The 18,299-nt window shown below is 33.7% G+C and overlaps 1 protein-coding gene and 1 long non-coding RNA gene across 2 annotated transcripts; one reads left to right on the top strand and one right to left on the bottom strand.

The window, feature by feature from the left end:
• Positions 1-160: 160 nt before the first annotated feature.
• LOC127837879 (uncharacterized) lies at positions 161-7,335 on the bottom strand. The gene is made up of 3 exons (XR_008029514.1): positions 7,229-7,335; positions 2,210-2,316; positions 161-841 (listed from the first exon to the last, which is right to left on the bottom strand). It is a non-coding gene; the product is annotated as an uncharacterized LOC127837879 (long non-coding RNA).
• Positions 1,892-17,852, top strand: LOC127837878 (uncharacterized). Its single transcript, XM_052365315.1, has 12 exons — positions 1,892-2,018; positions 2,990-3,089; positions 3,800-3,859; positions 4,617-4,697; positions 5,373-5,408; positions 5,758-5,940; positions 7,250-7,545; positions 8,707-8,921; positions 10,431-10,533; positions 10,881-10,980; positions 12,559-12,675; positions 13,812-17,852. The coding sequence occupies exons 3-12, from the start codon at positions 3,832-3,834 to the stop codon at positions 13,886-13,888; spliced, it is 1,236 nt and encodes a 411-aa protein (XP_052221275.1). The 5' UTR covers positions 1,892-2,018; positions 2,990-3,089; positions 3,800-3,831; the 3' UTR covers positions 13,889-17,852.
• The last annotated feature ends 447 nt before the right edge of the window (positions 17,853-18,299 follow it).

Below are 18,299 nucleotides of genomic sequence, written 5' to 3' on the forward strand. Positions count from 1 at the left end.
ATTTATTTAATGTGTTACATTGTAAGTTTTTAAAGACATATTAATGTTCAAATCAGAACTATTTGTTGCGTAAATAAATTCGATATATATATATATATATATATATATATATATATATATATATATATATATATATATATATATATATATATATATATATATATATGTTGTTTGTTGTCAACATTAATAGTGATTTTTTATTAGATTAAATTAATTCTGAAAGAATATGCATTTCTGAGATTTTTTTTTATCTCAAATGATGTGCTAATTAAGTTAGGAGATCTTTGTGGTTACCACATATACCGAGCCGTTAGATTGAATTCTACTCCCGAGTTCGTTTAAAGTAATAATAACAAATAATTACTACAGTATATTCGTTACTAAAATGCATTTACTTGCAAGCTTATGTTTTATTCAGACATAATTTATAATTATATTTGATATAGTGCATGATTATCATTAAGATCGAGGATTATGTTCACCGTCTTTATATGGGCGGAGCTTATACGAATCCCATCTATTTTTGCCAACCTGTGGGCGGAGTATAAACTTTGCAGGTGCGCGTTACATCACTCGTCAACTGATATGATATAATACATAATCGTCACAACACATTATAAATCCAACATACTAGTATCTTAATTACAGTTTCAGTTCGTGCTGTTATAAAATAACTTATAAGCATTGCTATTATAATTGGTAAATATGGAGTGGTCTGTTCGCTTGAGTGCGATGACTTTGCTGTTGATAGTCAACGAGGAAGTGAAAGGCATCATATCTGGACTGAAGGCTTCAAGGAACAGTATTTCACAGCTGAAGGTATGTTGTATAGCTTGATCTCCTAATAACATATTAAAAAAGTTCTGTCACCTTTGCCAAACAAAAGTAAATGAATGATTAAAGTGAGTAAACTACGTTCTATTGGGCCACATTTGTAACTGTAATAGAATTATATACTTGCTGGCTGATCAAATTCAGTTTTATTTGTTCTAGAAATTAAATTATACAATGCTGAACTAATAAAATTTTTATTTGTTCTAGAAATATATTGACATTTTATTATAATACAGTAATATTCCTCCATTGTTTTCAACGATATAATTACGTTTTCTTAGTATGAATAAAAAATATTTTAAAATCAATATTGAATTTGCTTGATAAATCATACCAGTATATATCACAGTTTGGGTATTGGGTGTAGTGTGGCATGTGTCCGCTTAGGTTAATTAACCACAGATAACGCTGCTTATTAAAATATACATGTATTTAACACCCCAAACCACCGCTTCACACATTCCCTTGTATTTCGCACAATGTACCAAACAGAGCGCACAACGTTCCAAAAGTGGAACTATGAAGAGGGAGCTCATTAAGACATTTGCGCATAATGTCCTACACCCTCCCGGTCCCAATTTAATAAGTTTTTATCCTGCTATTTTTCCATCTAAGGAAATTATTTAATATGTAACTTATATCATTATTAAGTAAAATATACTTTCATTATAATGTTTTATGTGTGAAATATACATGATTGAATAATCTTTTAAATTTTATTACTTAAATTAGTAATTATATTTTCCTTCTATATCTTACTTTCTTTGACTTAAACACGCATGGTTTACTTTTAAAAATGCATGATAATCTCTATCTCTTGTACTTAGCATGTCAGTTTGTTTACTATTGTGTGCCAGCTTAATTTTCGTATATTACTTGAATATGTAGTATTTAATATGTGAATATATTTGTCTATAGTGAAACTTATTATCATGTGGTTTGTTACTAAAAAATATAAGCTTTAGTGTAGAACGTAATGCCAGGGGTCACTCTCTTTCACAGCGGTGAATTAGGGGACGAACGACAAATCTGCTAGGAGAATGGTCAGGGGTTTCGTTTAACTATTCGTGTTGAGTAACCTTTAAGCGACCAATCAATATCTTTGGGACGCCATTTAAAAAAGAGCAATCATGAACTTGTTTAATAAAACATAACATTTGAAATGGATAAAAATCGAAGGAAAGGTAACACTAAATATAACACGTTTTCGCTTGATGCATATTTGAGTAACTTTTTACATTGGGGCGTTCAACCGGGGAAAGACTAAAACAAAATGGTGGAAGATTTATCGATAGAGAATTTTGCTCGTCTCTGACAGTCTGAGTCTGTCTAGATTCTAGTCCAACATGTTTAAAAATATAACTAATAAAGCTACCTTTAATATTGGTAATATTTGGTTCCTTAGAATATAGCCTTTATTAAATCCCTCTAAATTCTTTGCGCGCCCTCAAAATCTGTCCTGGCTGTTGTATTCACAGGGATCTTTAGGTAAAAAATACTCTATTATACTATAGTATATACATATATACAAGGGATACAACTGTCAAATTTTTTGCACAACATCATGGTCTGAACAATAGCAAAAAAATCGCTTCCAAAAGCAATAATTACACCAAAAAAAACTGTATAACAATAGCTCAGACATTTATCTATCAGATAATAACTATGTTCATAGCAGTAAAAGTGTTCATAGTTGTGTTTGAAACGAAAGTTTCATGAAAAACGGTAAAATTTTTGCCCATCCAGACTACTAACTTTTGAATTTGTGTTGCCCAGGACAAAATGTACTGGCCCTGGGCTCACAGGCAACCACTAATTTCCATCCCTGATATGTATGTTTCAGAAGGAAAACGAACCTTAAGATTTGCCAAGAGTTAACAACCTTACCTTTCTTAACTTAACATTGTACAAAATTTTCATTAAAATGCCTTATGAATCTTGTGACAAAAAAGAACAAGTCAAGAGTAAAGTTATTGCTACTTAACACGAGGAGAAAATAAAAGACACATACATTCATCTTTGATTCAACTTTTGAACCATAGAAATACCTATAAAAAAAATTCCTATGAAATAGGATATTCAAGCATAAAGTTCATTGGTATAACATGTCGCCAAAATTGTAAGAAAAAAAGATTTTGACTGAATTCTATTTCAGGTGAAAGTAGGAACAGCTTGCTTTCTTCTCTCTTTGGAAGATAACACCAATGAAGGAAAGAAAACTTGTTCGGCTTTCTTAAAAAGATGGTCCAGCTATGGTAAAATATTTTTCATTCTTTTCAAACAAAAGTTTACAAAGCTATCAGCCTATTAATCATATTAATGGCTTCATGGTTACAGTAACATTAAAAAATTGTACAATAAAACGTTATTTTGTATTTTTAGCTCTACTCGCCATAGGCCAGAAGAGCTTATGGGATGGCATGGTTTCTGTCTGTCTGTGTGCGCGTTAGACTTTCTCTTGTTTATCTGATAAAGTCCACATTTTTCATCCGATTCTTTTCAAACTTGTCCAGTGTGTTGATATTAATGAGGACTCTAACCCTATCGAAAATGGGTTACATCAGAGTAAAAAGTCCAGAATTAACTCCCCTTGAATTTGAGAAAATTGTGAAATAAGGCTTGTTTACGAAATTGGAGGGGAAAGGGCCAATTTTCGGCGGGTCACAAAGAAGGAAAAAAAAACTTGTCAACTGTTGTTGGTTGATTCTGAAAGACACATACCTCGTTGAAAATATATGTTCTTAGTTGTTTATCAAAAACAATTGGAAAAATGTGGGAATCATATTAAAAAATATTCCAACCAAATGAAGTTCCATTTTTCAGTTATTTTATATGCAGTGAGTGTCCGTGTACAGGTTCAGTTGTTCAGACTTAAACAACTCAATTTTAAATGAACTCCTTCACAAAATAAGATAAAATCACAATATCTGGCTCTGTAGTTTACAATAAAATGTTTTTATTGCAGTTCAGTCAACCACATCAGATTCAGAGGACAATATGCCAAGTAGTGATGATTCCTTCACTGGTATGCTTTATAATTTCAGGGCTTTTTTTAGCAACTTTGGAAACATGTTCTTTACCCTTTAAAATTGATAATTCCAGTGTCAATTTACCCCAAATTGGGAAAATATTAGTAAAACTAAATGAATTGATGGATAAATTGTTTTTGATAAATGATTTTATTGGTAATTTCAACATGTAAGTCCTTTATATACACTGGAAGTCTCATATTTTCTAAACTTTTTCAAATCAACCTATTGGGATATTTTGTGTGGGGGATTTGGGAAAAAATGAGTTTTGCTATTGATAATATTGCTAAGAGTGGCTATAAAATCAGCTGAACAAAGCCTGAATTCTTTTATTTACACTGAATTATTTATTTTTATAATTTTTCAATTTACAAACAAAGGAACTGCTAAATGAACTTAATGTTTTTTTTGCAAGAATAAAGCATATGTTTAATGGTGACCCATGATTTGACCACATGTGTCATTGCAGATAGTTTTAAATTTATAAAGAAGTGTGCTTCAAAATTGCTTTATTTTAACAGTTTGTATTCATACCATCCATAATGTTGTGCTGGATTTTTCAAGCACATAAATGTATGCAAAAAACCCCACACAGTTGCATTTAACAAATATTTTGTCTGCTCCATAAAGATACAAAAAAATTGAATATTTGTCCTCAAAAAATAAAACTAGCGAGCGAAATAAACAAAAATGCATGAATGGTGTGAGGGGGCGTAAAGTGAATGGGTATTCATTCTATAGTTTGTTAAACAGAGTCTTTAACTGATGTGCCAGAGCTTTCTTTGGATGATGGAGTTGAGACGTTGATAAAGGCACAGGATTCTTCTACGAAAGGTACCAGTAATAATATAGATTTTGCATTGTAGCACTAGATTTTTTTTAATTTCTTTTAATCAAAGAAAATCTGATTACCAAATCAGTTCAGCCCAAAAATCACCGTTGTTTAAAAGAAATTGATCTATTAAGACCCGTATTTACTGCAATTAAATAACTATTGGGATTTATACACTCAATCAGAGCTTCCTTAATTGGGCAGAAAGATAATTTTGTGAATCAAGTTATTTTTTTCACCCAATTGGGAACATGTCCGTTGCCATTCGGAAATTTTCGCGCCCTGAAATCACCAAATTGGGTAAAATCAAGTTGTGAATTGTAACAATTTTTTTTACAGTCTCGAAATACGTCAATTTGGCGATTTCGGGGAATTGTTTACTCGATTTTGTTGCAGTTTTTTTTGAAATTGGGATGGGTCTGGTTCATTTTGGGAACGGGTCCATAGGTCATTTGGAACAAGTCCGTTTACCGTATCTGTCCATAGAAGGAAAAATAACACTAGCTTCTGTCTCTACCATACATAATCTGGCTATTGAAAAGTTTGTAAGATCAAGTTTCTGAAATCTCGACAATGCTGTGTTTACTTGTAATTTATATTTCAACTTGTTAGGCAATGAACAATGACAATTTGCTGAAAAACAATAAGTAACACTAACAAGTACTACTTTGTTTCAGACACTTATGAGAATGAAGCACAAAAGATGTTTTTGGGTAAGAACAATTAATGTATATAACATATATAATGTTGGAGTGAGCTTGTGATAATGATATTGTTTGGTATTTTCATTCCGTCCATTATTCTGACTGTCTGAACTGGGGTCTGTCACACTTTTCTTAGCTGTTCTCAGTAACTTTTGTATGGAATTTCATGATACTTAAAAATAAATGTCTAGCAAACTGCCAGTGATAAATAGATGAGTTTGCTATAGATGCATTGTTATCTGAGGAATTAAGATCATGATTTATCGATAAATCAATTAAATGTTGCACCACTACAGGCAAGTGACAATGCAATCATGAATGTCTTGTTTGAATTTACTGTTCATCAACATTTTTTTAGGAATATTTGATGTCCATATTGAAAATCTCATCCCACCTTCGCCAAAAAGAGCATCAAGACTGCTGGACCTTGAACACGTGAAGTTTTTAATGGACTCTTTTCAAAGTGGAGTTTTTCAACAACTTACAATACTGGTGGGAATGGTCCCTGACGATTGTGACCCGTCGAAATTAAAGATGAAAGGTATATATTAGAGCACTATTTTATATATTTAGCTCACCACAGTACAAAGTTCACAGTGTGAGTTATTGTGACAAGTCTTTGTCTTTCATCAGATGTGTTTTGGGATTTACCTTGTAATTCCAGAGTTATGCCCCATATTTTTACTGAAACTTATCTATTTTTGTCAACTTTTTGCCGTCCAGAGCTGATATTTCAATAACTATAATATTGCATCCAATTTCCTTAAGCTTTTAAATCAATGTCTATCATCATACATTGTACTGCAGTTTTGCATGTGTAAAGTTTGTAAAGATTGTCCTGATAACTTCAGCGTTATGCCCCCTTCTGTGACTTTAATCAATATAATCAATAAATTTTGAAAACCTTTTTTTTTGTGTCCAGAGCTGTTTCTGTTTAAATATTGGATGTAATTTTACGAAACTTAAAATAAATGTGTATTATTTAGACAATAGCACACGACAGAGCTATTTATAGCTGATATAATTTATATTGGCCCGCTAGAGATGAATAACGGCCCTGTCGCGAAGTCATTTTGTTACTATTTATAGTAATGATATGTGATATACTGCAATAGTGCACATACAATTATGTTGGGATAGCCTTGGTACTTCCAGATTTTTTCCCCCTTTATTTATCAAAATTGAAGAGTAGATTAGTAACTTCCATGGACTTACAGTCCCATTACTACTGAAAATGAACGAACATTTTGTATAATATTTCGTAAAATAACGTATAATAAACAACGAAACATAGTGTTCATTTTTACTTTAGACAATTGCCGAATTTTCAATGCCAGATGTGGTCTGGTAAAATAGATGCTCGTTTTTATTATTATTTTGCATATATAATGCCATCTTCATTTCCCACAACAATATGTATTATTCATACGCACATAAACACTAACAGGGTACCATTTAAGTGTTTCTGTTTCCTAAGAATAGATCTATTTGCAGTAAAATAAAAAAGGAATAAATTGTGTCACAAATAAATAAGAACAAGCATTTTGTTTCTTCAAAGATCTATGTAATTATACCACATCTAGAGTTGAATTTTGGCTATTGCTTAAAGGAACACTGATTGTTTTGGTTTTACAAAATACTTTACTAATTTTTGTTGATTTTGAGCGTTATAGAGGGTTAAATATAAAAATAGAGATATACTTATGATGAGCAGATTTAAGACAGTATTTAACTATTAGAGACCGGTGAAATAATGATTTTTTTATATTCTAAATGCTGCTTGGTGATCTTATTCTGTTAAACTAGTACATTGCATTTTGTCAACTTACAATGATATCATGGAATTGCAGGTGCCGGACAGGTTGAGACCCTTGGAGGGAATCACACAAGGGAAGCCCTTCAGGGTCTTCTAAGGCGTGGTCTCGCAACTATAACCACAGTCAAAATGAATATTTATTCAGCCCTGTCAACATGCACAGCCTTGACGGTGGGTTGGCAGCACAATGTTTGCTTGCAGGAGAAGCAAAAGCCTCTAAGCTTCATTGACAAGGTGAGGCTTATGAGACAAGTTCGCCCATCAATGCACATGTCACCAACGGATATGAAGGCTTGGAAAGAAACTCTGTCTTCCATCTTTCATGTGAAGGTATAGTTATTCTTATATAATGGAAGGGTCTGAAATGTGCATTCTCATGCTTATATAGTATGGTTTGACCAAGACACTTTTAAACAGTTTTTCTTTGAATTATTTAGATTTGAATCAATGAACAGAGGCATCAGTTGGATTGGCATTTGACTACCTGCTAACTTATGAATGACTGTTGAATGATTTGACATTTAATAAATATAAATAAACACCATTTTGATGAAAAGTACTTATGTAGGCATTGACAATATTATAATCTTAACATAGTTGGTGCACATTAAAATTGTCTGCAAAAAGCAATACCAATCCTATGTTTAAAGCAAGCACGTTGAGAGACTTTATAATAGTTTAACCCTTGGCGGGCGGCATCCACAGCAGTGTCCGCTCTCTAATTGAAATAGTTTTCATCCGATCTTCACCAAACTTGGTCAGAAGTTGTGTCTAGACAATATCTAGGTCAAGTTCGAATATGGGTCATGTCGGGTCAAAAAATAGGTCACCGGGTCACTTAGTGCATTTCAAGGATTAAGCATGATGTCCGCTCTCTAATTGAAGTAGTTTTCATCTGATCTTCACCAAATTTAGTCAGAAGTTGTGTCTAGATGATATGCAAGTCAAGTTCGGATATGGGTCATGCTGGGTCAAAAATGAGGTCACAAGGTCACATAGTGCATTTCATGTGTATGGTGTCCGCTCTCTTATTGAAGTAGTTTTCATCTGATCTTCATCAAATTTAGTCAGATGTTGCATCTAAATGATATCTAGGTCAAGTTCAAAAAAGGGTCATGCCGGGTCAATAAATAGGTCTAGAGGTCACTTACTGCATTTCAAGCATTGAGCATGGTGACCAAAACCTACAAACGGGCGTATCTTGTGACAGTTTGGCACTCTTGTTCAAATTTGACTTTTCTGCTATCCAATTGTGTACAATATTTGGAGTAATATAATGGGCATTGTTCACTGTTGAAAGAATTAACAGGTCAAAAGAGTTAGTTAAAATGTGGTTACTGACCAATTATCTGCAACTCATCTTGCTACCAGTTGTTTATAAAAAAAATATATCCAATATTTTACATTGGACAGTCCTCTAAGGTGATTATGCAAAGCGTTATTATTTATAGTTTTGTATACTGAATGGTTATCATTATTCATGATTAACAGGACATCAGAAGATTCCAGAATTCGTATGGACTGCATATTAAGATGGCTCGGCTTGAACAGAGAGTTTGGGCCATTGTGGAGGAAGTTTCGGGTGATTCAGTGAAGATCACTGAAAAATTCTTCAGACCACTCTTGAAAATTCAATCAACCGAGGATATTGAGTCGTGTCTGAACATTCTGCGAAGCAAAGGATTAGCTGAATATAACAACAAAATGTAAGAATTAATTGTGAATTTACAAAACTGTAACAGACTTTAAAATTTTCATCGTATTTCTTATAACGCAAGTGGGAGTGGTGTCATGGGAACAAGCTTATTTATTTATCAATTGATGATTTTCAGGCATAATTTTGTCAGACCTGCCTTGTGTGATCTTGACATATTTGTCACAATGATTGTTTGATGTTTTTTGTGCTGTTAATCCGGACAATGCTTGTCTAGAGAGCTACTCTGTCATTAGTAGGCACAATATGAAATAATTTGACAGTGGCTTTGTCAAAAATCAACCAAATTTACTGCATTTTATTTAAACTCAATGTCTTTAGCTGAAGGGTATCATCTTATTTGAATTATTATAGGAAAGAATGTAAATGTGAATATTAATTTTTTTAAAGAAATAATAGACTGGTAGGCATTAGTTATTGCAGTAATGATGCAAAGACATTAAACCCTTACGGTGCTGCATGAGTGGCTTGATTGCAACAACAGAACAACACACTGTTTGTGTAACCCAAATTAAGAACAATTCATTGTTGATTATTTAAATACTTACCGGTTTGTATTTATAATTAACCTGTATTTCAAGGTAATAAATGAGAACTTTTATATAAGCCCCCATCCTCCATTTCAGCGGATTAAATATATACATGAATATGCCATTACAATTTAAATAAAATGTTGGGTTATTTATAAACCTACTTTCAAAGCATTCAAAGCCGTAAGTGTTTTGTTGCAGAATCAACCACAAAACTTCCTAATATGTCAATAGCAAAGAAGTTGCCATGGTAGAATTAAAAATAATGATTTTTTTTTGTGCGAGTTATGAATACTACTAATTCTAATTTGGGACAGGTGCTCAAACGCTTTTACAGTACTATGTACTGTGTATGTAAGTTTTTTCTTACATTGCTTGATTGGTTAACCCCAAACAGTGTTTTAATAAGTATTTTCTCTGTATGTCCTTTATGTACCTTTTAAAAAAGGGGTTGTTATATTTGCTCTGTTTTCATTTTTATAATTTCACAAGCATGTTGAGGCACCTGTGTCGCGGGACATTTTAAAGCCCAGGGGTTTTTATCTTACTTTGGGGAAAGGGCCTGGCCTTTTTTGAGGGGAAAAATAATCGTGCGAAATGCTGAATTTGGGGGAAAAATCACGCAAAACACCGGATTTTGGCGGAAATAAGGAAAGTCTTAAATAATCAATTTAACATATTTTGCTGTTTTTATAACAAATTCAAGGCAACAGATAATTTAATTATGCAATATGTTTTAATTTCTACACTGGATCAGGTTAACTTATGAATTTAAAGTTTAAAAAAAATAAAAATTTAAGGGAAAAAATCAAGTCTGGGGGAAAATTTGCCTGCTGAGGGGAAAAAAATCCGAGGGGAAAGGGCCATTTTACCGTGGGTCCCAAAGAAAGAAAAAAAGCCCTGAAGCCACAGACAATGTAAAACATGTTGGTGTTGTATATATTTGAAGTTAATTTTTGAATATTTTTTAGAAAGGAATTTTTGGGATCCAGACCACTTACAAAAAAAAGAAAGCAAACTGACCTGGAAGATGATGCCAATGAGGAATGTTCAAACACTTCTGAGGGACTCCTTGTAAGTTAATTAATTTCCTTTTTTGTGTAACAGAAACATGAGCAATTAAATAAATAAATAATGCAAGTGTTAAGAAAGGCCTTGTGTTTGATTGGAAATCAGGTAAATGATGTTAAAATGAAAAAGTATTTGATCTTTTAAATAGCCTGAAAAAGCATTTTGAGAACATTACCTGTGAAATTGGGAAGTTGTGCTTCAGTTTTCCTTGTGAGAATAAAAAAAGTTTTTTTGCATGGCAAAAAAAAAAAAAATTCAGAATTTTTTTTTTGGGGGGAACATGAAACTACTATTAAAATCGGCAGAAAAAGGGTCTGCTCATAGATCAATATATTAACTTGTACTTCTAGGAGAAGTACAGCAAGGTAGTTGATGAGCTTCAAATGATGAAGGACAAATGTTCCAAACTGGAAACGGAAAACTCAGAATTGAGGCGTCAACTGACAGAGCGTAAGTGCATATATTTCTAATAATATTCTTGAACACTTAATGAATGGATCTTTTTTATAAATGATAACTATTTCTTGACTTACAGAGTTTAGAATAATTCACAAAAACTGGTTTAAGACCACTTTGAGTGAACACACATCTTCTTATGCCAACCCCATTAATTTGCCTAATATTTCAATGTTTTTAAACCTGAATATGCAGTTTTAGTTATTAGGCATAGACACAAATGTCCAGGCTTCAAGTACCAAATAACCTCATAAAGACCCTGTTTGAGACACCAGTGACAGTTGATCAGATATAAGTTGACATACATTGACACTTGATCAAAAGTGAGTTATCCTGATTTATATGTAATAAATATTTTTATGCACCCCTTCGGAGAAGAGGGGGAATATTGTTTTGCACATGTCAGTCGGTCTGTTTGTTGGTCGGTTTGTCGGTCCATCTGGCAGAGGACCCCTATTGTTTTCAGGTCACTAGGTCAAGGTCACAGTGGTTCGGGATGATAACTCAAGAATGCTTAGGCCTTGATCATGAAACTTCATTGGTACATTGATCATGACTGGCAGATGACCGGTATTGATTTTAAGGTCACTAGGTCAAAGTTAAAGGTCACAATGGCCTGGCTGCCACTACAATGAACTGCCCATTTGGAGAGCATGCGTGTTTTACAAACAGCACTTGTTTTTACATGTTCTGTAATATATTTCTATTAAATTTTTCTGGTTATTCAATTGTCAAGTTAATGCTAATAGAAGTATTCTTTCCCACAATTATCCTAAGATTTAGACATAAACAACAGTTTTCACAATTTATCTACCGTTTACTGTTTATTCACCCATTGAAATACATAATTTGGGTATAATTTTAAAAAATGTGCTAAAATGATGACGACACGGTGGTCTGCTCAACTTGTCACCTGTCCCAAATAAAACCATGAATAGTTGTACTATCAAGATGATCATTTTTTATGGTCCATTTCTCAGAGACTGTCAAAGACATTTGGTTCAACTTAGGTATTCATGTTTACCAATTAAAAATGCATCTCAGTTCTCAAGGGCAAATAAGCCTAAATTGAATCATTAGGGCTATGAATTAGCGAGAGTCCAGTAGCCATGGGCCCTAAAACTTGAGCTGGGCTCATAAAGATAAGAACACACTTGGGAGAATGGGTTAAAGTTTTAGTTTTATAACCTGTTCTCATAATTATGGCCCATTTTCATGTTGTAAATTTCATTGTTTATTGACCCTATTGTTGAGGACAATTTCTATAAAAAATGGAAATAGATATTTGGTCATAGTCAAGTATTCTTGTTTATTGTCACAAAGTGAACATATATATCAATGGCAGATAAACCTTGATATTATTTTGCTAAATGTGTGCCCCATTTTGAACATTGAGTGTTGGAGTGTCACTGGTAACATTTACTTTACATGGACAGTTAACCGTAATACTATTACTAATGATTTCCTCTTCTCTACCCAACACTCGGACAAGTGGATGACACTGTCTGCAGATGGCTCATGGTTGGTAGTTCATCAATTCAGTTCAGGGTCTTTTATTCTATCTGAAAACAGATTGCTCGAAGTCCAAGGAAAATTCATCAAAGGACAAAGAAATTGAAGCATTCTGGAGATTTGAAGACGGACGAGAGGAATGGTTGCCGGCCAAATTGATCCGAAAATATGCTAACGGTAATTTTAAACATAATAAAATATTTTACGAATAATGTACAATTTTCAAGTGAGATGAACAAAATCCCATATGATACTGACCATGTACAAAATTAAGCTTTAATTACTGTGAATAAATTATCAGTTGTAAGTTCCCTACCGGTATGCCCAGAGGGAACTATAGGATATATCAAAACAACACTGACAATGTTGCTGACAATTTTGTAATGGTATTTTGACCAGTAGGGGAATTTTGCATTGCATGCAATGATAATCTTGTTTATATTGTGAAACTCAACATATAAACCCTTTTTTCTGTTCTTGTCTGTTTGTCAAAAGCTGACAGCATGCATATTTTCAACTAGTAAAGTGACTGTTAGTTTTAAAAACACCTTGCTTGAAAGGTACACTTTTAGAATCATAGTGAAATATATATATATATATATATTACATAACTTTATTAATAACTAACTGCTTTATTATACCCCACCACAGGCGTTTGGTATTGCAGTAATGTCTGTCACACTTTTTTGTTGTGCAACTCCTTATTCATTTCTCATTCATTAAACATAAAAATACAGAATGATTATCATCAAGAACTGCCACTCATATCGTGAGGGTTGGCGATTGAAATTAATTAAAGAGAGTTATTATTTTGTGTAGATTTTATGTTACTTATCCATATTGCTGTACAATTTATTCATAAGCAGTGAATTGTACCATTTCAACTTAAACAGATATTCATGAATTGCTGTAGTCCATCTTGTTTTGGCAATTTTTTCCCGTTCACTCATTGAACCTATAGCAGGGATTTGTCTGTCAGACACCCTTTAATTATGTAAGTGACAATTTAAACATGCAAAGACATTTCACATCACACAACAACTGTGTTTGATATTTCAAATTGACAATCATATTGGTTATTTCTGGCTATGAAAACATGAATGGTATATTTATGCAGTTTCTTTATATATCCCATTGTGAGTACCAAACTATAGTTTTCCAGCAAAACATTGTACATTTAACTCTGCAGTATCAATTGCTATGAGTACTAATGCTATAATTTAAAAGACATAATTAATAACCATATGATTATCATATCGCCTGGCTGTATAACAGCATTCAAATTCTTACATTTCAAGATGTCTTTTATTCAGGAGAGTGTTCAGTCCAGTACTCTGATGGAGTTAGTAGAGTGAGGTCCTCATGGGTGAGAGAGGTGGGACAGATGTAAGGTCATCCTATTGCCACATCTAGAAGCTATACCTATTTTCTCAAGACTAAAAATGTCGTGAACTTAAAATAAATGTTGTTATCAATATATGCAACCAGAGTACATATTAAGGCACTTCATGTTATTTTTCTGAATGATTGAAGTCAGGTTTCTCATACTAAGACATTTCCCTGTCAAGTTATGGAATTAACTTAAATTTTATGGTGTGAAATTTCTGTTTTATAAAAAAATGCATAGATAATTTTAATCAAATTGTGAGACTGATAGCTTCATTTTTTTTTATCAAATCATGCAAATGATTGCCCTTTTTATACGCCCGTATAAAATACGGGACGTATTATGTGAAACCCCTTGGCGGCGGGCGGCGGGCGGCGGGCGGAAGGCATCACTTTGTCCGGACTCTAATTCAAATTGTATTCATCCGATCTTCACCAAACTTGGTCAGCAGTTGCATCTAGTTGATATCTAGGCCAAGTTCGAATATGGGTCATGCCGGGTCAAAAACTAGGTCATAGGGTCAATAAGTGCATTTTCAAAGGGGCCACTTTGTCCGGACTCTATTTCAAATTGTATTCATCCGATCTTCACCAAACTTGGTCAGCAGTTGCATCTAGTTGATATATAGGCCAAGTTCGAATATGGGTCATGCCGGGTCAAAAACTAGGTCATAGGGTCAATTAGTGCATTTTCAACGGCGCCACTTTGTCCGGACTCTAATTCAAATTGTATTCATCCGATCTTCACCAAACTTGGTCAGTAGTTGCATCTAGTTGATATCTAGGTCAAGTTCGAATATGGGTCATGCCGGGTCAAAAACTAGGTCACAAGGTTACTTAGTGCATTTCAAGCATTTAGCATGGTGTCCGCTCTCTAATTGAAGTAGTTTGCATCTGATCATCACCTAATTTGGTCAGAAGTTGAGTCTAGATGATATGTAGATCAAATTCGAATATGGGTCATGCCGGGTCAAAAACGAGGTCACGATCGGACACATAATGAATTTCAAGCATTTAGCATGGTGCCCGCTCTCTAATTGAAGTAGTTTTCATTTGATCTTCACCAAATTTAGTCAGATGTTACATCTAAATGATATCTAGGTCAAGTTCAAATATGGGTCATGCCGGGTCAATAACTAGGTCTCGAGGTCACTTAGTGCATTTCAAGCATTAAGCATGGTGTCCAAAACCTCCGAACGGGCGTATCTTGTGACAGTTTGGCACTCTTGTTTTGAAGTAAAAAAAAACAACATGAATTTTACATCACACTGATGATCATATTTCAAGTGTAAGCATTATTCTACATCTTTTTCTTCAGTTTAATGTTGGAATTGAATATTCCCTAATCAACAATTTGATTCTCTTTACTGCACTTTTGTTTATGTGCATTATCCAAAGAATGTTTGAATTCCATTTTGAAATGCTTGATGAGAACTTGTCTTTTCACTTAGGTATATGCTTTTTTCATTATTGGTTTTGTTCAGTGGTGGTGGTCATATTCTTCTTATGTCATTTCGGTCAGTAGAATATGGGACTTGTATATAACAGTTTATATGTTAGAATGGTTTATGAGATTATTTTAAATAAAACTATTTTTGAATTTCTTTCGCTATATAAACAAAAGTTAATTAAAGAGATTTCACGTTTCTTACTGTTGCAATCAATTTAATATCTTAAAATAACCTGAGATCTTTTGGGAAACTAGACAGAAAATAAGTTCTAATGGTGAACAATTCGTATTCAGTCAGCCTTTGTAAGCCATTGTAACTGTGAATGTGTTCATGTGCATTATTCTAACATTTTTTCGATTTCGGTTTAGAAATGCTTTGCATGAACTTGTCTTCATTTTAATATGCTGAATTAAAATTGATTTTGTTAATTTGTGATTACCAATGTTTTATTTTGTATGTCCTATATGATGTTTGAGTATTTCAGAGAAACAATAAAGTTCTGCCCTTACAATACATACTAAAATTGTGACAGAATTGTTTAGTAATGAAAATACAAATTGCAGCAATTGCACCTGTTAAAGAACTTTGAATGGTTATACATGTAATAGCGGTAAAGATTGTTTTATTTAAATATTTAATTTTTCATAATGACTTCACATGTTAAAAAAAATGTTTAGCATTTTTTAATACTAGTATATTTTGAGAACTAATTTAAGTGTGACATAAATAATATGGAATCATTCCCACTATTTAATATATATTTTCTGACCTGCTGACTGGTGGATTGAGTACATATTAGTATACTGGTATTGTTTTTTATTTTGAAAATTTCACTGATTGAAAATTTACACAACATTTTGTGTGTTCTGTATTTACTATGCCCCCCTTCGAAGAAGAGGGGGTATATTGCTTTGCACATGTCGGTCTGTCGGTCGGTTTGTCCATCAGGTGGTTTCCAGATGATAACTCAAGAACGCTTGGGCCTATGATCATGAAACTTCATAGGTACATTGATCATGACTCGCAGATGACCCCCATTGATTTTGAGGTCACTAGATCAAAGGTCAAGATCACGGTGACCTGAAATAGTAAAATGGTTTCCGTATGGTAACTCAAGAACGCTTAGGCCTAGGATCATGAAACTTGATATGTAGATTGATCATAACTCGCAGATGACCCCTATTAATATGCAGGTCACTAGGTCATAGGTCAAGGTCACAGTGACCCGAAATAGTAAAATGGTTTCCGGATGATAACTCAAGAACGCTTATGCCTAGGAACATTGAAACTTCGTAGGTAGATTGATAATGGCTGGCAGATGACCCCTATTGATTTTCAGGTCACTAGGTCAAAGGTCAAGGTCACGGTGACCCGAAATAGGAAAATGGTTTCCGTATGATAACTCAAGAACGCTTATGCCTAGGATCATGAAACTTGATAGGTAGATTGATCATGACTCGCAGTTGACCCTTATTGATTTTCAGGTCACTATATCAAAGGTCAAGGTCACGGGGACCTGAAATAGTAAAATGGTTTCCGGATGATAACTCAAGAACGCTAATGGCTACGATCATGAAACTTCATAGGTACATTGATCATGACTTGCAGATGACCCCTATTGATTTTGAGGTCAAAGGTCAAGGTCATGGTGACCCGAAATAGTAAAATGGTTTCCGGATGATAACTCAAGAAGGCTTATGCCTAGGATCATGAAACTTCATAGGTGCACTGATCATGACTCGCAGATGACCCCGTTCGATTTTGAGGTCACTTGGTCAAAGGTCAAGTTCACGGTGACCCGAAATAGTAAAATGTTTTTCGGATGATAACTGAAGAACGCTTATTCCTAGGAACATGAAACTTGATAGGTAGATTGATCATGACTTGCAGATGACCCCTACTGATTCTCAGGCCACTAGGTCAAAGGTCAATTTCACGGTGACCCGAAATAGTAAAATGGTGTCCGGATGATAAATCAAGAACGCTTATGGCTAGGATCATGAAACTTCATAAGTACATTGATCATGACTTGCAAATGACCCCTATTGATTTTCAGGTCACTAGGTCAAAGGTCAAGGTCACAGTTACAAAAAACATATTCACACAATGGCTGTCACTACAACGGAGAGCCCATATGGGGGGCATGCATGTTTTACAAACAGCCCTTGTTATGACTTGTTTTATAATTTGCTAATAATTTAAGAACTTATACATTTAAAAGTGGTTTACCTTCCTTTTTTTCAGTGTGATTTTTTCTGTGTGATTATGCATTTCTGGAAGTTTGTACCGCCGGCGTAACATTTTTAAACAATTATCTGTCATTGTGTACTTTTTGAGAGTTTGTACCGCCAGCGTAACATTTTCAAAGAATTATCTGTTGTGATTATGAACATTTATGAGGTTGTACCGCCAGCGTAACATTTTCAGTTACATTTTAAGGGTTATATCATTGTGTGTGTTCTGTACTTACATTACTTGTATAATTTACTATTAAATTAAGAACTTAAACATTTAAAAGTGGTTTGTGTGATTTTTACTATTGGTACCTTAGGGAGTTTGTACCGCCGGCGTAACATTTTGATTATGATCCTCTGAGAGTTTGTACCGCCAGCGTAACATTTTCAAAGAATTATCTGTTGTGATTATGAACCTAAGAACTTGAACATTTAAAAGTGGTTTATCTTCCTTTTTTTCAGTGTGATTTTTACTGTGTGATTATACCTTGCTGGAATTTGGTACCGCCGGCGTAACATTTTCAAACAATTATCTGTCTATGTGATTATGAACCTTAGGGAGTTTGTACTGCCGGCGTAACATTTTCAAAGAATATTCAGTTTTTATTTTGAACCTTTGGGAGGTTGTACCGCCAGCATAACATTTAAGTTTCAGTTCAATTTTCCTGTCTGAATGTAAGATGGGTTGTACTGTCAGCGTAAATTTTTTTTAATTTCTTATAAAAAGTGA

This window comes from Dreissena polymorpha, chromosome 7, assembly GCF_020536995.1.
Source record: "Dreissena polymorpha isolate Duluth1 chromosome 7, UMN_Dpol_1.0, whole genome shotgun sequence".
NCBI classification, from domain to species: Eukaryota; Metazoa; Mollusca; class Bivalvia; order Myida; family Dreissenidae; genus Dreissena; species Dreissena polymorpha.